This window comes from Fistularia commersonii, chromosome 27, assembly GCF_037954325.1.
Source record: "Fistularia commersonii isolate RoL2024-O1a breed Wild chromosome 27, RoL_Fcom_v1.0, whole genome shotgun sequence".
NCBI lineage: Eukaryota > Metazoa > Chordata > Actinopteri > Syngnathiformes > Fistulariidae > Fistularia > Fistularia commersonii.
In genome coordinates, this window is record NC_141310.1 from 5,783,302 (window position 1) to 5,804,926 (window position 21,625).

General features: G+C 38.6%; 1 protein-coding gene across 1 annotated transcript; it reads right to left on the bottom strand.

Annotated features, from left to right (window-relative positions):
• Positions 1-3,115: 3,115 nt before the first annotated feature.
• Positions 3,116-21,204, bottom strand: LOC147217886 (ribosomal protein S6 kinase alpha-2-like). The gene is made up of 22 exons (XM_086175050.1): positions 20,843-21,204; positions 17,768-17,884; positions 15,659-15,740; positions 14,754-14,834; positions 14,292-14,371; positions 12,987-13,093; positions 12,857-12,894; positions 12,622-12,764; positions 11,829-11,899; positions 11,338-11,426; positions 10,862-10,926; positions 8,809-8,911; positions 8,522-8,667; positions 7,712-7,834; positions 7,520-7,609; positions 7,225-7,383; positions 6,644-6,805; positions 6,436-6,512; positions 6,106-6,223; positions 5,740-5,796; positions 5,402-5,482; positions 3,116-5,052 (listed from the first exon to the last, which is right to left on the bottom strand). The coding sequence occupies exons 1-22, from the start codon at positions 20,945-20,947 to the stop codon at positions 4,906-4,908; spliced, it is 2,241 nt and encodes a 746-aa protein (XP_086031176.1). The 5' UTR covers positions 20,948-21,204; the 3' UTR covers positions 3,116-4,905.
• Positions 21,205-21,625: the final 421 nt, after the last annotated feature.

A 21,625-nucleotide genomic window follows, 5' to 3' on the forward strand; every position in this document is an offset into this window, starting at 1 on the left:
TCTGTGTTTGCCTATGGGTGACATACGTCGAAGAGGTAAAATGATTATTGACCGTGTTTATAGGGTGTGTGACTAATTTAATTGGTTCTCACACTTTTTTTTAGCGATTTACAAACTTAATTATGGTAGAATGTTGCCCTCGAAACAGTAAGTAGAATTGTTGACACAATTCTAGATATTGCAATGGTAGCAATATCAAAAGATGAGGAATATTATTGCAATTCTTTTTCATTGTAGATTTGTTTACTATCATTAGAAAAACATTTTTTTACATTACTTGTTGACAGCATTTTAAATAGTAACATTAAGTATAAATTAGAATTTCCTCAATTGTACATTATTTTTTAATGTATCTCACATGTGTGATTTCTTCAGTTTTGTGGAAGACTGAAATTATTTTGGTTGATTGTTTGAAAAATTTGCTACAGTTTGACAGTAATGGTCAACTAAGACTGACAAAAAACATTTATCCAATGTCATTTCAAATTTAGACCACTTTAACCTTGATACTTGGAAGATATTAACCTTTTCATTATTCTAGACAGTGTCTCTGGATATAGATCATACTGATATCAAGTGGAAAGCGAGGAAGTATAATGTTTCATCGGAAGAACAAATCCCGCAGACCACAACATGCTCCGTTACACAGCATGAAAGTGGTTCACTTTCTCCACTAAAGAAAGGTCACATTTCAAGTTCAGCACCCCCAGATATATTCATTGTCTCAGGGGCACCACATCAGTGGTTATCAGGGGCCCTAACTGTTACTTTGAGGTTACAGGATACCCAGATACAAGCCATCTTCCTGCTCTCAATCTTCATTAATTAGTACTTTTCTGCTTTCTACATGAGGAACTGAAATTAGAATTAACAGTCAGCCAGATTCATACTAAGTGCTATAATAAAATTTTGGGAGATATTATCACAGAAAAACTGTTTTACATTGTCTTTCACTATGATGTAATTGTTAGGTTAAGTGATTGTTTTTCGTAGCTTTTTCCTTCATTTGCCTTTCATCCCCTGCCTCCCGACACCTTCCCTTTGCTCTATCTGTTGCTTGGTCTCCTCTTGTCACTCCACTGCAATCATCTTTGCAGGGGGGCTTGTCATCTGTATCGACTCATATACTCAGATCCCCTTTTGCTCGGAGCACTACTGCACTTAAATGTCAAGGCTGATGAGCCAGCCACACCCACCTGCCACATCAGCCCGGTGCCTGCTAAAAGCTTTTATAGAGTGCGTGTCTGGTGGTTGATACAAATTAGTTTTACCCTCTTTTTTTAGAGATTACAACTCTAAAGCAACTTCTGTAAAGAAATGGAGGAGAGAGAGAGAGAAAGAAAGATAGAGCGAGAGAAAGAGAGAATGGCATTGGGCGGGGTTGGTTGCCATCTACTGGTTTACCTAAGCTATGGCTGATGTTATAAAACACTAAAAGTGACACACTGACTCATTTTTCACTGGCTTTAACTGTTACACATTTCAAAACAGCCAGAACATTACCGTTCGATATAAATCTTGCACCGATCATATTTCTTTGTTAAATTTGTAATGTCTGAAGCATATATTTGGGATTAGGGTTAAGATCCTTTCCGATACCCTCTTCACCTCCACCTCCTCACCTTAGGGCTGCACCCTGTCTCCCCTGCTCTTCGTCCTCTACACTGATGAATGCAGGTCCACCCAACATGACTGCCACCTGGTGAAGTTTGCCGACGACACTGTGCTCCTGTCCCTTTTGTCTGGTCCTTCACTCCCCCACGGTTCAGCACTACAGGACTTTCGCGCTCTGAAGCGAAGCCTCCAGCTTGAAGCTGAATGTGAGCAAGACTAAGAACATGGTCATCACGTTCTCCAGTAGGCAGAGGTAACTGGCAGAGGCGATCACCACCACCATACAAGGGGAGCCAGTAGAAATGGTGAAAGAGTACAGATACCTGGGCACTGTCTTTGACAACCTCTTGAAGTTCTCCTCTAACATTGAGGAGATCATCAGGAAATGTCACCGAAGGCAGTGTCTGCTCAGGAAACTAGGGCCATTTGAGGTTAGCTACCCAATCCTGATCATTTTCTATTATGCCTTCATTGCGAATGTAATGACCTTCTTCGCCCGCTGGTTCCATTCCAGCACCCAACATGACAGGAATTGCCTGGAGTGCACCACCTTGGTCTGCTCCAAAATAATTGGCCAACCCGTCAGACCTCTCTCCTGCTTCCAAAACACTCAAATGTTAAAAACAGCCAAAGAGATCCTTGCAGATTGTTACCACATCTTACACCGGCCTTCGAGTGGCTCCCGTCTGGTTGCAGACTCCGCTCCCCAGCCTGCAAAATTCTATTCTATGATGTTCGCAATTTGATGCTGCTACCCCGCGTACCCCCACTTGCTTCTTTGGGACAAATAGTTTTTGCTGATTCTGATTCTGATAGAAGATAAGTTAAGGAAAGCCTTGCTGGTCAATATTTCCGAGATAATACAGAAACAGCTGCCGTACTGACCAGGCCTGTTTGGTGTTTTTGTGGACAAATTGTATTTCAACCCGAGAATGACATGATGTAGACACTATTTACAAAGATGTTTTCTTAATTCTGAGAGATTTAATTTTTTAATTTAAATCCGCACCCGCCCCCACCCATTTTTTCTAGCCTGCACATTTGTTTGTACTCATATAATTCCAGATGACCCCTCAAACTGTTGTTATGATGCTGACAAACAGAGGAGTGAGATTACTGGAAAGCAGGATACAGATTGATTTTGTCATTTCCAGATTATCGTTGCCCTCAAAAATATGTAATACATAATATCCACTGTGTAACTTTGGATATAACAAAGCAGAGAAAATGCTGAGAGATTAAAGTAAAGGGTATATTGATTGAAACAATTAACTTAATCATATATTCGTAGTTTACCGATTTACTAAATATGTTTTAATGTCTCTCAGTATGTACAGTATAAAGCAAGTTTTTCGGACTGTATCTGACAGGTCAGTCAAAAAACAATTTGATGGGTGTAGGGCAATGTATGCTTTCATGCATTTCATTAGGTGTTTCCTAAAAAAGGTTAGAAGTTGTGATTTATTTCAAAGAAACAAAAGAAATATGTCACTCATTTCAATAACATTAATTTCCTTTAACTTTATTTACAAAACAATGGCATTCTAGCCAACAATGTCAATGATTGGCCAGATATAGACAGTATTTACAGTCAGAGCAAGGGATGCACAACACAGAATAATATGTACAACTTCAGTATATACGCAAACATTTTATATATAAATATATTTACACTTGTACTGCTTTCGATAGCTGTACATGATGATATATACACAATCTCTTCTATTGCAGGTGTTTTTTCAATGCCGTATGTACAATATAAAGTAAAAATATTTACATAACTACCTCCAACATGTGGTTGACCAGCACATTATACAATCAGCTCACTCATCGATGCATTGGTCCAGTCTGTCCTGAACGTTTCACAAGAGCGCAGTTCAAAACAGCTCATACAGTCTTTATGTCCGGCATTAATGCTATATATCATTATTGATTGGAAAGCATTTCACAGTGTAGTTGTACCTCTGACCATATACGTCGATAATTTTCTTCTACTGGTAAATCGTATCACAAAAGGGTGCTACTCATATCCGCAAAGCACCCTGTTCAGTCCTACCTCGTTTTTATGATTGCACTATTTTTATTTAATTTTTCTTTACAGTCAGGATAGCAGCAATAGGAAGTATATACAATTCTCTGACACAGTGATCGTCCAACATTTTGGCTTTCAGACACTATCAACAAACATAGCCTCATCACAGCAATTTAAACAGACACGCAACAATGAAAGCAAAGAAAGAAAGAAGCAAACATTAAATGCTTGTTTGATTATACAAAATAGTATAGACTGCGGGGGTTTGCTAAGGGTGTGGCATTATTAACCAGAGAGCCACATTGCGCGCTGTAGTTTGTCATGCCTCTCTGACCACTCTTAAGCCAAATATCAATTTCAACATGTTCTAAAGCTACACGAGCAAACTAGGTCAAACATGAATATCTCCCAAACCAGCTCTTGCATCTGATTAGGGAAGTAAGTCAGTGATACATCTAACAAGACATAAGCAATATATTTTGATCCAAAGCCTGCATTTGTGGAAGACAACAATACATACTTTACATTTACGAAGCATATTTGGGGCAATTACACTTTTATGGTGTCAGCTAAATTAGTCATTCCCTTTGGTAGGATATTTACATTTATCACATGCATGTCTGGAGACCATTTGACAAAAAACACGTAAAGATTACTGACTCGTTCAGGTTTACTGTATATGAGTAAGTGTGGAAGACGTCTGAATGCTTGGCTCACCAGATCTCATGATGATGATGAACTTGTGTGTCCTAAATACGTGCGATAGGGTGAACTCACATCATTTGGCATGTGTTTGTGGCACTGAAAACCTGGCTTGTTTGTCCATGTTTATCTGCAGGAGCTCTTAAATGTGTGGATAAAAGATGACGTTTTTTGTAAAGCATACGTCTCACGCCTCATAAATCTCATCAATATCCAAAAATTTAGTTTAGTTATCTGAGGTCAGCTGTACGTAAGACAGACTGCAGAGGGTACTGATAAATATGAGAAAACTGTTCTGATTTTCCAAATCACAGGAGCAAATGGACAGGTTATATTTAAAATTAGAACATAGATTTGCATAAGATTTTGAAATGTTATACTTTGAATAATCTTTCACATTGAATCAGTTATAGTCCTCTGTAGTTGTGACTTCCTGTAATTTTTCATTTCAGTCTAATACCGTTTTGTACTTCCTGAGAATTAGGATTATCCCTTATGCGGCTTTATTTTAAAAGTATTATTATTGTTACAAGTTTTATTTGAAATTGTTGAGTCTTCTACTTTTCCTTAGTGTCAGAATTTACGTTGGGACCCCCTTCTTTCTTCATCCCTCGACGCTGAGCCAAGCTGGAGGACTGCACAGGCTCCAGAACTGGAGCTGGGGTGCAGCGCCTCAGTGCAGAGTAGGTGGCAGATAGCGCCCCCTAGTGGATAATATTGTGAAATATTAATAAACAACCCGTGCTATAAAAAGAGGTAGACATTGCCACCTAACGGACAGATCGCGAGGCAGAGATAGTGTACACAATATTGCTATTACCATGATATCTTTGACAATCAGATCCAATCTGATATAGAAAAGCTTTTGAACTGTTCAGTAATTCCATATTTAAAGTATATTAGGGCATCACTTGTCATTGCTTCGCTTAACTGTGATGGAAGTAGTTAAATTCAATTTGAACATGGACATGCTTGTTGACTGGGTTTTTGAAATTAACTTAAAAAGATGAAAGTTTTTGTATATGCCTGGATAATTAACATGCATGAACTGACCTTAACAGTGAGTGGGTCTTGTCTAGACAAAACTTTGTCTGATAGCATGTCTCTATCGGCAATCCAGGGATGGCGAAGCACCTAAAAAGAAAAGAAAAAAAATTACAGAATAAATTCTACTTTCTACCTTCGACCACATAAGCCAAATTTTGGACAAAGGGTACAAACAATAAAATGCTTATTTTGGGTATATTTACTGTAATCCGCATTATATATAATGATTATTTCAACTCGCCTGATTGAGGGTCTCCACAATCAAACAGTGAAATTATTAATTACAAATAAAACCTGGTATCATGGTATCAGTTTTTATCTTAAAACCTTAAGTTTAATTTTACCTGTGGGGCAGTTAGGCGCTGATGAGGGTCCACATGGAGCATCTTAGTTACAATGTCCTGTTGAATTAAATAGAACCGGTTAATGGAATAAGTACAACAGACAGAACCTCTGGCCATTCTGTGTATGTGCATGTTTCTCTTTCAGTTTCCGTTTGTGTATGTGTGTGTGTGTGTGTGTGTGTGTGTGTGTGTGTGTGTGTGTGTGTGTGTGTGTGTTTGCGTGCACATGATAGATGTTTCAAAGATAAGGTTTGAGAAGCCAGACTGAGATTGTTGGTTCAGGTACACATGAGGGATAGTAAATATATTGGTAGAAGGATGCTGGGGTTTGAACTATTTCTACACATGAATTTACTGAAATCTAACCTTAGCAGCATCTGACACCCTGTCCCAGTTTCCTCCAGTGATGATGAACTTCCCCGAACCGATTTGAGCCAGAATTTCCTCTGCCGTGTCTTCAGGACTGCTGGCAAATGGGCTGAAACTAGGAAAGAGAAACAATCCATAGTTTGAATACATTTTGGAACAAGAAAAAGGTTTATAACTTTTAAATCTTCAAAATTATCAACTCAAAATTAAAGGAGCAGAATGCTTCTAGTGAAATAGGTCATATCATGATTAGTTAACACTTTTTACAAAAGAACTCTGTCTGCAGCACTCAGGTATTCTTTACGTGTTTTTAAAGAATAAACTGACCCCGCAATCATGGTGTAAAGCAGGATCCCCAGGCTCCAAATATCACATGCAGCATCATAACCCTGCTTCTTCAGAACCTGCATGCACAAAACCACATTTCTCATTTCTTAGGGGACTGTTGACACCAACTTTTTCAAATGCAGTTATACCATCTGTGTATTTGTCAATGGTGCACTGATATTTCTCCTTAAGGTTAGGGATCCTATACCTCTGGTGCCATGAACGTAGCAGTGTAACACGGAGTCATCAGTAAGCCATTTTCAGCACGTAGTTGTTTTGCAAAACCAAAGTCACATATTCTGATGCATTCTGGGAGTCCTCTGTCATCACAGTAGCGAATATTACTGGGCTTCAGATCCCGGTGAACAACCTGACCGAACCAACAAGAGGCGCACACAGAAGCTGAACAACACTATTGGATATGGCAGTCATCACAGTATATATGAATCTAAAAAGATTATCCATAGTTTTTGCACAGATTTGCTGCATTACTATCTTATTTGTGTAGTGTTTTATAAGAATGCCATGGTAACAATAGCATCATCGTAACATAATGATAATCAATATCTTATCTCCATTACATAATATCTCTAACAAAACTTCCATAGAGAAATTGGGGGAAAAGTGAGACAAAATGAAACCCCCTTAAACAACTATATATCTACCAACATTTGTAAATGGAAGTAAAAACAAATGGGATTAAAATGGGATTGTCAAAACCATGTTACCAATTTAATAGCACATTCTCTGTTTTTGTGTGTCATGCATCACCCTGTCCTGCCATCTTACCCCCTGTGAGTGTAAATATTCCACAGTCTTGGTCAGAGTGCAGATGATATCCGACGCATCTTTCTCTATGAAATTCGGCAGTGTCAGTACCCTGTCAAGGAGCTCATCTCCTCTCAATAAATCCTGAACCAGAAAGACACTCTGGCCGTCGTCGAACACCTATGGGCAGATGCAAACACATGTGATCTCAATTTTAAATTTTAAAACTTTTTTTTTTAATTTAATTTTTTTTTTTTTTTTAATTTTATACTGCACTGGATGTAATGAAAGCATGGCATGGGGATTTCAAACTTACATCTTTGAGGGTAATAATATTTGGATGTTGACCATATCTTAAGAGAATCTCTATCTCCTCTGATGGATCTTTTCTTGCTCTCTCAATAATCTGTAATCCATACAAAATATTCAAAATTTGCTGCAAAAAGATGATTTTGCCTTTGGATTTATCTGACAAAACCCAACAGTGCAAAAGGAATGAGTTAAATACCTTCACTGAATACTCCACTGCAGTTACTCTGTGCATACATCTCTTGTAGACTGTGGATGCTGTCTGTCCTACTTCTTCCTTCAGTTCATAGACATCACTGAAGGCCACGTCACCACGGAGATGCTATGGAGGCATTGTCACACGGATTAAAACATACTGCATGCATTTGTTCCACAGCAGTTAGTTGTGAAATAATTGAAGTTAATTATATCCAGCAGCTTATGTATGGACATCTGGCAGGTAATGATTATTAAGTAATCCTCTATAGTTAACTGAACTTTATTTGACAGACATTTTGCTCTTCCAAACTAACATAGTGATAACTGTTCTACACATTTATAAATTTTTACTTAATATCACAAAATGTATCCATTCTGTTATTTGTTTTTTAAGACCATAATTGAAAGATTATTACATGTATCACAGTTGATAAGTTATATATTTCTGACTCTATTATTCTTTTACAGATTGTTACAAATTGAAGTATTATCGAAATGAACATTAAACACATTCCAGTCAAAGTATCCTTTTCATCCACAGCAAATCATCTGCTGCTATTTTAAATAGCCACCCAACTATTATAAATGGATGACAAATTCAAGGGACTGAACGCCATAGTTTTTTCACATATACATGGTCACAACTACAATGTTATTTAGAATATAAAATGTTACAATTTTTGTAAAAATTAAATAACACCAGTTTACTAACTTAAAACTGTAATGATGTCTGTACTGTCTGTTATTAGTTGTATGCTACATTTATTCATTCAGAACATTGGCTAATTTTTTAAGCATGTCTATGTAGTACCTGTGCAATTGGGTTAATGTTGTTCATCTCCTGCCGGGAAGGCATTACTGAAGGAACACTAGGCTCATGGATTTGATCCGTTGCAACAAAGCTGAAACCTCGAAACAACTGGTGTGTGTTTGCGCTGGGGGGGATCCCAGGAGAGTCTGTTAATAACACACAGACGTAAGATCCTTTTGCTAAACAGCAAGCATTGTGCATTATGTTAGTCATACCACTGTATTAACAAACATACTTTTTGTCCAAGTATGTCATCAAATATGTCAAAATACTTACAAAATACTTACCTGTTGGAGTTCTCGAGGTAAATTCAGGGTCAAAATGAAAAGTGTCTTCAGGCCTTCCAACGGTGGGTTTGAAAGGGGGTCTTATTTCCTTCCTGTACAACTTCTGCAGAATTTACACAATCACAGTTTCATCACTGATGATCAAAGTTAGGTCCAAATAACAAAGCAGAAATCTCTACATGAGCTTTGACACATCTCGTGTTTGGAGCCAATTTTATTTTATTAAAATGTTTTCCCTTGATGATGGCCACATTATTCAGAGACAAGGTGTTTCTTTCAAATTTTAAGCTGACAACAGATAGTAGCAAATCTTAGATCTATAGATAGCTGTATACAGACTGTGCTTCTCAACTCCCTTTATGATGTCCCAAGATTTGATATAAAATTTTCTTCAACGATTACTGCCTACCAGCACACTGTCAAGGAAATTCTGCCATCTGCTGGTTATCTATTGGAACTTATTTATTTTATGCTTTTGAGCACCCCTCCACAATATCAACGCAGAAATGCATTTCATCATTCCTGGATTAATGCAATAACCTTTTTTTCCTTGTCTGAACTATAAACTATTGACCTTCCCACCTTGGTTCCTGGTGGCTTTCACACTTGATTTTAAAATCTTACTTATTTCTGTTGAGGTGCTTTGTGAGCTCTCTCCATGCTGTATTGCTGAAATCTTAGTGCGCAGGGCTGTGCTTTCATATTCTATTCATGTCCTATAATGTATTCTAGAGTTCTTGCAAAAAACTTAAGGGAAAGGACATATGCATTCAGAGCCCCGGGGCTCTTGAATGATCTGCTTGAGGGAATCAGGTCAGCTAACTCAATTAGCTCTTTAATTCCCTTTCCAAAGCAGTCTTTTATTGCAGAGGCTTTCATGATTCATGAGTTTTAATTAAGCTTTCATTGGTACTATTTTCCTGAAGCGTGTAATGTCTGGTCTCAAAATTGTCTTTTCTTTAATCAGAATTTGTTTAGTCTGTTCTTGAATAATTCCACAAGAATTTCTCCTCAAGACGAAAAAAGAACATACATGGAATGGGAAATTGTAAGGTATTTTCATTTTTAAGAAACACCAAGGGTCTTATAGCTAGTCAAACAACGCCAGCAACTCTCTCATCAAATGGCAAAATTCAGTGTTTGACAACAAATAAGAAGATAAGTTAGAGAGGAATTCACTGACAGCAGTCGATAAGGCTGGAGATAATACTGCATGCAAAGCAGATAATAGTGGATTTTGTTAGAAATGCGAGCATCACGGCTCAAAAGGCAGACAAACAAGATTCTCCAATGTGGTCAATGCAGAGCATTTCTGATTAGCAGGAATTGGTGAAAGAGTGATCATTTATGTTAAGGCAATATAGGTGGCGCTTGCATAGGACACTTCAAAAGCAGGTGTGTCCTGTTTAGATCACTAAGTGATATAAAACCTTACAGAATGAACCCTTTCATAGATGTTAGATAGATAGATATTCAAGTGATGGCTTGGTCTGAAAAGTGAACAGTCATTTAATATGGTCAGTTTTCATGCTGTGCTCCATATAACGGTTTACTTGTACTGCACTTTCCACACTCAATACTGTCGGTTGTGTCAGTGTAACTGTTAAAAACATTGGAAATTATCCACAGTGATGTTGAAACTGTGCATTTTACTGCTGATAACACTCATGACTGCACATGCTTGATTAACATTGGATAGGTTGCAGTGTTACATTGCTACCAGATGTGGACATAACGCTGTAGAAGCAGTGCGGAAATGTGAATTATTAAGCATTTAGTGTAAAGTTATCTGCACCATGAGTAGAATCATGTAGTAGGATTCACTCACCTGATACCACATGCTTGTACATTTTGGCTATTGTAGCTGATGTATTTCCAATACCTTATCTTAGCATCTGACCATTTATTGCATGATGCATTGCATAGTACATCTGCCATTCTATGTTTAATGGGTCCCCGCTTTTCAAAAATGAGTGGGATCAGGCAAATCAGATATAAGGATGTAAGGATGATAAAAAAATGTATATTCTTAATGTTTTGTAGGCATACTCACATTCCAGTCTATAGATGCAAAGAAACAATGCCGTTTTATTTCTTCCACTCCATCTGGTCCTGCACCTATAAGACATACGAATTGACATTTTCTAAAAGAATGATAAAAAAACCAAAGGGAAAATGTACAAGGGCAATCGAATCTGTATTTAAATATTCAAGTGTAGTTTAGGTTTTCATAAACATTATTAACTCAACATTATATGCAGTTTAATAATTAATTAATAATCAATTTAATGAAGCTTTTCAAAGAATGCAATGCTTGCAATTAAACTGAATAAGGATATTTCATCATATCAGTTGTAATAGTTATTGCATGTGTATGTGAGAGGTTGGACATGTTTGATTTATTATAACTTTCTGCAAAACATCCATGAGAATTTTGCATCTCCTCAAACTATTTGTGTATCTGAATCTGAAATACTGGCTGATCCATTTCAATGCTAACCATCTACTGTATATACAGTGTGACATTACCCAGGCGATTAGCAGGGTTCCTCTTGAAGAGCGCTCTTAATAAACTCTGCACTTCAGGACTGAGGAACTGTGGCATTCCCAGTTTGGCCCTAACACACATTAGGCAGACATTTAGTCATACAGAACTTGAACTTTGAAAGTGTTGTATCATGGGACTTTTGTATTTGTTTTGCAGTATGAATGGGATTCACCACCTCTAGAGGAGCATTATGATATTCTCATAGAATGCGCATCCTAACATCAGTATTAATGCAAACCAGTACACTTCTACAACTGCCCATTATTTGCTGAACTTTAATTCTTCAGTCCAAATGTATAACATCTTGAAAAATTTGTGCATAAACATGGACATTTCCATTGAGCCTACATGCAAATCCAAGAAGGCATGAAATAACATAAAAAAGTCAATCATAAACCCTGTATACAAATGCTTTATGCTTTAAACATTGACTTTAAGAAAAAGAATAAAACATAATATGAAAAATTGTTACTTTAGAATGAGTGCCATTGTCTCCTTGCGATCCTTTCCTTGGAATGGAAGTGACCCTGTCAACATTTCAAACTGTAGGACAAAAAAAATCACAATTGTCAGACCACAGCTCAGACACTTGGGGCACCCTTTGCATAAAATACAGACGGAGTGGAAACATAATCAAATATGTGTTCTTAGAGTTTAATTCAAAACTTTCCAGTTTTGAATTCTTCCATTGTAGGAGAGCGGGGCTACCTTAGGCGTAAGTGTATTATCATGATGTAGTGTTATGTATAGATTAATAACCTATTAATATGAGAGCCCAATCTCAAATCTATTAGGGACATTGTCATAATATATAAATATATGATGTCTTATTACATTTTTCAATGATTAGTGCCTATTTTGTATGATTCATTTGGATTTTAAATTCAGCTATGATTCTTTTTTGTTTATTTGTTTCCCTGCAGATTGCTAGCATTAGCTGAGGACAGATATTGGTACCACTTTTTGCTGGCGTCCTTATGTTGCTGCCAGCTGTCGGTCAATGTTAACCTCGTTTTCAGTATTAGTGAATCTGCCAGTTAACAAAGCAAACAGAAGCACCAGCAGATGCACGATGACGAAAAATGATGTAAGTGACATAATCTGGCAGACGGCGTAATTAAGCAGTTTTTCTACCACGAGGAAGCCAAATGAAGAAACTACCACTGTGTAACATTATCACCGTCTTTTTGTCACAAGGTATCGTGACTATCGCTGTTAAACCAAGTGCAGTAATACAACGATAATAATAATAATAATAATCATACCATTAGTACCCCGAATGACCACCAATCAGCGCTTTGTGTGTGCCCTCTTCGGTTGACAACCTCCGGAGCCATATACTCAATGGTTCCACAGAATGAATAAGCTCTTTTATCATGGTCAATTGCTTCTTTGCTCAATCCAAAGTCTGCAGGGAGAGCAAGAGAAAGAGAAAATGAGAAGTTTAGAAGAATGATGAAGAGAATTGGAAATTGAGAAATAGCATTTTGAGAAACTGACCAGTTATCTTAATGTGACCCTCTTCATCAAGAAGAATACTGTTGAGAAAAGTGGAGATTAAAGTATTGACTTTAAAACAACAAATTTGTGAAAGACATGTTCAGTACTAGGGTGGTGGGCTGGACTGTACTTTTCTGGTTTTAGGTCCCTGTAAATGATCCCCAAACTATGTAGATGGTCTAAAGCCAGTGCCAACTCTGCCAGATAGAACTTTACATCCTCTTCTGTAAACATGACCTAAAAAACAAAGTATACACCATCAATGTCATGAGGCAAAACCAAAAAACATAGCAAGTAAGCTAAAAAAATAGATTTCACTTCAATCATGGACTCAAATGGACTGTTTTAGATGTCAGACACTGCACTACCAGATGTGTGAAATTAATGACATTTTAGAATCACTTTTTTAATGTTTTTTTTTTTTTCAATAAATGTTCCTCAACCAAAACAATGAGTTTGCTGTCTGAAATGCTAAGTAGCACTTTTTTTGGAAAGCGTGATCTCTGGGACAGGAGCCTAAAATAAACTAATAAACTGCCTTCATAATTTGGTGCACCCTAGTTATTCTCCAAGAAAAGATTGTAGAACTAAATAGATTATTCTGATTTTATTAAAAACCCAAACATTGAAATTATGGAACCTAGGAACCAAACAGTTTTTGAAAACAAAACCCATTCCTTTATTCTTGTGTCAATGGGCCATTCAGAAGATGCTATTACGGTTGAGTGCGCTCTATCAAATTTTGTTATGTTTGTGGAAATATGTTTTTTTCAAGAGATGTCAACAAAATCACCACAACTTATCAAAAATGCAAGGAACAGCATTCCAGAGGCAATGGTTACTATAGGGATGCTAGTGACCCCACTGTTTATTCATTTATCTGTTTATTTCATAGTCAAAAGTAAAATGTTTAAAGGAATTATTCCCTCTAAACTGAATATTCACTGGCTCACTCTCTCAGAATGCCAAGAGGAGCTCCTGTGTTCAGAGATTTTAACTACAAGTCTTAACTGTTTCATGCTTTATTTTTACAAGTTGTTTTGAGACATGCTACTCTTTTACAGCTCCATCTCCCATCACTACTGCAGTCACAAGGGAAGAGATGTCTGCTATATTAACACTGATGATTCCAGACCAGTTTTTGCAGTAAGTTTAGGGGCGGCGTGGCCCAGGCGGTAGAGCTTCCTCGGAACCAAATATTCCTGGTTCGATTCCCGACTCCTCCTAGTGTGTTAGTGTTGTTGAGCAAAACACTGAACCCCTAATTGCTCCCCTGCTCATGGTTCATTCATGTTGGGTTAAATGCAGAGAATGGGTTTCCCACAAGGGATTGATAAAGTATAATAAATAAATTAGTCTATGAAAAGTAAAGGCTTGTCATTTATTCAAGTGGAGATGAAACAAGTGCGAAGGAGCTTACAAATTTCTTTCCTACCTCTTTTGACAAGCGAGTGAAAAGATCTCCTCCTCGGAGGAAGTCCAGGATCAGATAGAGCTTTCCTTCTGTCTGAAAGGCTAAACACACACACACACACACACACACACACACACACACACAGGCAGACACACACATCAAGTTACAAATGTATGGAAAAATATGAGTATTAACAGTCAAGGAATACTTAGATATTCTGCTCTGTCATAATGTATTTTTAAGACTTATAAAATTGAAATATTCTCTTTAATATAATATCAAACCGATTCATCTTTCCAGCAGACCACACGAATATGGTCAATTACGGTTGCTTTGTAGCTGGGCTCACCGGAGCAGTCTAGGAAAACACTTTTGGTCTTCAAAAGAAAACCTATGTTTTCAGTTAGAGGTAGTTGACCGTGGTTATAGAGGAATAGATATTCAAAGCAGAACCTACCTACATATGCAGAGAATCAGACTCACCATAGTGCAGTTTGACTATAAATGGATGATTCACTTCTGCTAAAATGTCTCGTTCCATCTTAGATCGCACTCGATCCCGAACTAGGGAGATAAACAGGAGAGATTAATCTATTTAATAACATTCAGTTATTTCTATCTGTGTGTGTGTGTGACAGAGAGAAGCCTCTTATGTCATGAATATATTTTGCATGGAATTACACTACATTTACTTAATTAAAAATATTTAAAATCAAATTAGATCAATACCATTATTTTTGAATTGCGCCATATGAATCTGTCCTACAATGTGAACCCAGCTACTTAAATTCCCGGGTTGCAGGTTAAGAAGATTGTCTTGTACCAAGACACAAAATCAGCACACAACATGTCAACCAGTTTTTGAATGTGCAGCATGGTTTACAATAATCTCATTTGAGCTTGACGAGTTTATCTGAAAGTACAAACTAACCTCTTTCAACAAAATCCATCTGAATGTAGGGCATGTTGTGAGTTTAGATGTCCATATATCCTCACTCCCTGGAAACTAATTGTTGAAAGCTACCCACACATAAAAAGCTAGAAAAGCCAATAAACTATTACAGTATTTGACATTGGGCCTATAGCATTGGCCTATGTATATAGGGCCTATGTATGTAGGGCCTATGTCCCTATATGCATTGGGACATAAGTGCTTGCGTCAATGAAAGTGATAAGAGGGTTATGTCATATGAATAACATCCTTTCTGGCATTACCTTTTAAGTACAGCGTTACTTTGCATAAAGCAATAAGTAAAAATCTAAATTGCTTTATGCAAAGTAACACTGTAAAGTGCTTCCCCCATTACTATAAATTAATGATTATACTGTCAAGGTTTCTTTTTAATTTCCAGCTTGAGATTCCTATCCCATAATATACTTTTTTTTACCTTTCAAGGTGGCTTTCTTCAAGACTTTCATGGCATATAGTTGTCCTCTGTCCACTCCTCTGATCTTTCTCACCAGAAAAACCTGGGAAATCATGATTTACAATTAGTTTCATAATTATTTTTCTGAGATAATTTATCGGTGTGAAAAATAGCATTGTATAATTTATTCAAAAATGCTCTTACACTCCCATTGACCTCCTTTCTCTGCTTAAAGGTACTTTGTGTAGCTTTGATAGTAGTACTGTTATGTTCTCTTGTATTGTTGTCTCAACACTTAATGAGTCAAGGGACTATTGGAACTTGTTGGCCAGATATTCAAGGATTGGTGCAAAAAGCTTTGTTTCACTGTTTTGGGGAAGCAATAACCTTGTTGTCACATTCAGTTATACATATTGCACAACCTGACCACTGCTCTGAGCCACGCCATCCCTCAGTCACAATGGTTTTAGTACAGCCACAATGTCACGTTGACTCATAAGTAATGATTGAGACCATTTTTGTCAGTGGCAGGTTTCGAACTTCCTCCCAGCATTGAGTCATTGTTGACGATCAGACCTACGACTGTCTTTTCTTCTGGGAACTTTTTGATTCTCATAGGTGAAAAGGCATACAGAATAGATTTTACTGTATTCAAGATTAGAGTGAGTTTTTTGTTTTCACAGCCTGACCATCTGGGGATAGTTGGTCAGGAAGTCTGGAGTCTAGCTGCTGATAGCTGAATTCAGGCCCAGTTTAGGAAATTCGTATGAAATTATGAAAGGGTGAACTATGTCCAAGAAAAGCACCCGGACATACATAATAGATCTCCCTATGTGACAGGAGGATAAAACAGATTGTATATTCAGCTTGTCAAGGGATTGGAAGGTAGTCACTTATGCTTTGAAATTATCCCTGTATCAAATCATAATGTGACGGGTTTTAACAACAAGTAGAGGTGAGCATGTATGCAGTTTTGATTGTAAGGCCATGATGAATGAGAGTAGGAGTTAATGTTCCAATAGCTGAAAAGGATTGAGTGGGCTGGGAAGAAGCAATGTTACTCAAAAAGAAAAAGGCTGTTTTTGTTTACATGAGTGGCGAAAGAGACAACTGGGTCAAGACAGTACCAACATTCAGGACATGAATAGAGGAGATTGCAATGGAGATATCAATATTAAGGGGAGACGATAGCGGAGGGTAGGGAAACCTTGGGGGGGATGATGGCTGAGAATCTGCCCAAGTTGGAAGGATTCAGAGGATGAAGGGGAGAGAGCTGAGTACTAACCCTGGCGGACTGCATGGGGGATTATGGCAGTTAAGGAGTTCCATTCATTGATGGACATGAATTAATGAGATACAATTCCACTGTCAGTGCCAGTTACCCCATGGGAGGACTAGAGACAGGTGATGTGGATGGAGTGGTTGATAGTGTCAAAGGTGGTACTGGAATTGAGGAGGAGGGAGATTAATGGAACAAGAGTCAGCATTTTTATGGAAAATTAACATTAAATTGTTTCTTATTATGCATGACACCGCTACCCTTGCTGCTACAAATATGGATAAGATTGGAGCTAAAATAGAAACACTAATGTCTGCAGCTGCCAGGCTGCCAGTCACACACAACCTTACCAGTATTAGGTAAAGTAAGGTTAATTCCAGTTATCATCAGATACAGCTATACTGTACATGGCTTACGGTTGCCAAATGGCATGAGTATGGCATGCTATGCAAGCACGCTAGCCCAACAACACTGTAAAACTGGCAGTGGTACCTGCCCATGCCCTTGGAAAAGCAATTCACCAACTCCCATCAAATAAGGTCTCACATGAGCCTAATATATAAGACTAGATCCACCATCACCAATTCAGAGGCACTTGGTAAGGACCAAGAGAGAACTGAGAGAAATATGGCTCTAGAACTAATAAATAAAAGCGATGTAATAAAGTGATGTAATAATATATCACGGTCAGCCAGACAAGAGGGCAAACACTGGGGTACTGTTCGTGGGATAATCACACTGTGAGATCCTTATCCCTGTTCCCACGTAACATGGACTCAAGCTCTTTTACTTTATAAGAGATCTGAGATCTTCATGTGTCAGAGATTGCGTTTGTAAAGTTTGATTTCTACCTTTCCGTAGGATCCCTGTCCCAGCACCTTGAGTAGCTGAAACTGAGAGGGGTCAGCTTTCTCAAAACCCTCCTTAACATGGTGGCTGATGTCAATCTCCTTCAGTATACTTTCATCCTGAGGAGAAAGAGGAGGGTGTCAGTATTCAAAAGATAAAAAACAAGACAAAAATCTGAGCCATCTTTAGAAAATGATTAATTGTATTTACAGGTTTCAGTCTGTAATTACTGTTTATGTAATGTCCGTGATGGAAAAAACATGATAAATAGATCTAATGCACGCCACTGGTTATTATAACACATTATGTTATTGGAAAGGTATGGGTAGGTGGTGGTGATGCAAAGTGTAAGCGGTCTTTTTCACCCCATTCACTCTGCCCAGTGAGGCATACGATGACAACATGATGCACAGCTTAGATTTGTCAGTAAGACAACATACTGTAATTCAATAAAGCTGTCAGTGCTTAAGACCCTGCTTTCAGTCAGAAATGAATTGCAACATGGACAGTGGTTAATAATCGTCCATTGACTTCACGCACTTTTTCAAAAGAACCTTCATTCTTCCAATGTTGCTTCAGTAAATGTTTTGGCCTCCTGGATACAAAGTCTGATCTGATGTACTGGGTGATGATGCGGTGTGATTTGTAAATACATTCTAAAACTGAGTATTACACTACTGCCTCTTTTATAGTTCGCTTGACAATTCCAATAATTTTGCGTGACTGAAACATGATGGAATACTTAAAAAAATCAAAGTATGTCTTTTACCTGTTTCTTTTGGACATTTTTGAAGCTGCCTTTGCAGTGAAAGTGCTACATAATATCTGTTATTACATGCAAAACAGTTTTCTATTCTTTTAAAAATTCAGCCTTTTTTTCCATTGATTTCATCTAATGCACATCACATGATGGACCCAATTAATCATTTTTTTAACATATAACAGCTCTTTGCATTTCTGAATGCAAAAATATATATCATGTGAGTGGGGGAACTGAATCATGGTCACACAATGAGGCTAACTAAAGCATCACACTACTTGGTTTCCTCAGATGGCTTGAAATATAAGCAGATTTGTATTAGAAACAGGTGGAATCCAGGACAAACGGTTGTATCACAATAACAGGGCAATGACTAAAACATTTTTTCACAGTGTAGATTGAAGGAAAATTCCAGCACCAACCAGAGCCACGTATTAATCCTCAGAAGGAGAGGGGAGGAAAGCTGAGCAGAGAGCATAGCAACAGTGCAGCTCTTTACCCAGAAGATTCTGTTTGAGGGCTTTTTTATATGATTATTTTGTATATTTTAAAGGTCACATCAACAAATTAGAACACTAAAGTGTACATCTTTCTCCTAAGAAATTGTGGCTACCTTATTTTATGGTCAAAGTCATACACACAACATGCATGATGAATTCAGATGAGAATGGTTGCATGATGACAGGGTGGCGTTGTTCCATTGGTGATCTGAGGATATGATCAGTAGTAAGTATCATAAATCTATGAAATATGAATCTTAGAAGGCAATTTTATCATAACTGATGTGATGATCGGGGTGTGTCTTGAGGTGCTGCATACTTGAAAGTATCATCCTGTTTAGAGAAGATTAGCAGCGCTTTCTGTCTCTGTGTGATTAATTAATCTTTTCACAAACAGGACAGCAGCAGGTATGCCTGCCAGATGGAAAACAAGTCTCAAGCAGAACCCTCTGGGATGCTGATATTTAACTTCAGCCTTCTAATGAAGGACAGAGAACTTGCCCCACATGGGCTATCAGAGCATCATGTTCTAGATATGGACAGACAGCCCACCAGGTAAACAAACAAACAAGCTGACATTACCAGCCAGAGAGACAAACCCTCAGACTGACAGGTAGATCTGTCAGGCTGATTCATCTGCATGCAGTCAAAACAAGGCAGGGGTTCTTTTATTATTAATAACCCAAATGCACAGGTTGATAGGCTACAAACTGCATGCTGCCTCAGTCTCCTGCATTTGTTTCTTTTTCTTTTTTATGGAAGCTAAAAATAGACCTTCACTGCTGTGGCCTCTGAATCAATCTGTCTGGGTCCATTTATCTTTCAACCTGCCTGCCTGGCTCGCTGCTTGTTTGTCTGTCGGCATTTTTGTCTGTCTGAAAGAATTTCCATGAAGACAGCCTCTAACTCTTCTGGATTCTTGACAGACACATCCAACAGCTGAGACAATGCAGAGGCAATGACATTGCCCAGAATTTCATATGAGTCCAAGTAGCACATGTTCTCTCTGCATCCATCCTCTATAGTGTTTTCACAGTGTCGTCACCGGTGTCATTGCAACTCCAAACTCCCTATGCAATGGATTCCCTTCACCTGTCGGGTTACTAGCTATATCCACAGATTTTACACTATAGATCGGTGATATTTAGGGTGGGTCATTGCAAGAAAACCCGATTTGGCTGAAATCCCCATCAAGTAAAATTGGGTTTGTCTTATTCCTGCAGTTGAAAGTTGGGGCTTTCCCTTGGGGAAAAAAATGGGACTTCTACACAAAAGTGCATTTTTCCACATTTTTTTGTTCAAAATATGAATTTTCTTTGTTCACTGTAAACCAGATTTTTAGAGCCGAGCCTATAGATGTGACATGTGACCACAAATATTTTTAATACAGATCTGTTTTCATATTCTGCAGATACAGAGCACGTCCTGTAAACTTGTGGCAATGAGATATAGTAATGACGGCGATGCCGCTTTGGGAATGAAAACTATTTGCATATTCATATTGCAGATTTTCCATCAAGGAGATGTGTGTGGCATTTTAGATGTATTCATTTTCCCTTTTTTGCCTGCAAAAATCATGTCAGATCGAGTTTCTACTTGCATTTTATGCAGCCATGAAGGAATTTCTCATCTTTTGTTTTTAAATAAGTAGAGCCCCCACGTTTTATAGCTTCCAGGAAACTTGTTTGTTTGGTTGGCTGATGTGTGGAGAGGGCCTTCAGACACCTCTCACGCACAAGGGCCCAATAGCCTTGAGCTTGATATAACGTTGACATGACATAAGTTTGCACAGCTCCTAGTTCCAAACACTCACTGACCTCCAGCTGGCAGAACCCGGTTGTATTCTTATTCCTCGCTGCTTTGTTCTTCAAGTAGATTGAAAACCATCTCCGCACTGTAAATTTTCGCGTGCTGGTATCCATGGCAACGTACAGAGGTGTAAATCTATCCCATTATGACGGACATGTCCCTACGAGGTTTGGGGTCCCGATGTGAAGCCCGCAAGACGCAGCTTTGTAATGGTGATCTATTTGTCCCGCAGGTCCTCCGCGGTGCCATCCCCGATGCGGTCACCGCTCTTTAGTTTCTTCATCCTTCACATTCGTCGCTCGGGTTCTCCGGTCTGGTTCCGCGCAGATCTGCTTTCACGTCCACCCTCCACTACCTCCACCTCCCCTCAGTTTCCCAGCTGCAGTGAAAGCCGGTAAACACGTAGTCGAGTTGTGACAGAGGCGTTAATCCACGCCAACGCGGCGGCTCTGGGATGCCGGGTGTGCAGCAGCAGCGGCGGCGGCGGCGGCGGCGGTAGCAACAGCAGCAGCAGCGGGCTGGCTCTTTGCTGCAGGGAGAGGTGATGACTATAAATCTGTTCCGCTGAATCAGGAGGTGTGCGTGTGCGTGCGTGTGATCACCCTTTTCACGTCCCTGACTGTGCATGCGTGTGTTCATCCCGGGTCGCCCCGACCCTCCACCCCTCCCTGTCTCCCTCCGCAGAACAAGGGGATTGTCACCAGTCACATTGTGTGATGGCCCTCTCCCTCCGGACCCCTCCCTCCATCATTCTCCTACATCCACCCTCCAAACACATACATACAGGAACA

What these genes read in the sequence shown, in the direction of transcription:
- LOC147217886 (XM_086175050.1), bottom strand. Translation starts at nt 20,947, where the DNA reads ATGGATACCAGCACGCGAAAATTTACAGTGCGGAGATGGTTTTCAATC. An exon ending in GGGTCACATTAAGATAACTG is followed by an intron (nt 12,765 to 12,856) that starts GTCAGTTTCTCA and finishes CTCTCCCTGCAG; the next exon opens with ACTTTGGATTGAGCAAAGAA. An exon ending in AAGACCCACTCACTGTTAAG is followed by an intron (nt 5,053 to 5,401) that starts GTCAGTTCATGC and finishes ATTATCCACTAG; the next exon opens with GGGGCGCTATCTGCCACCTA.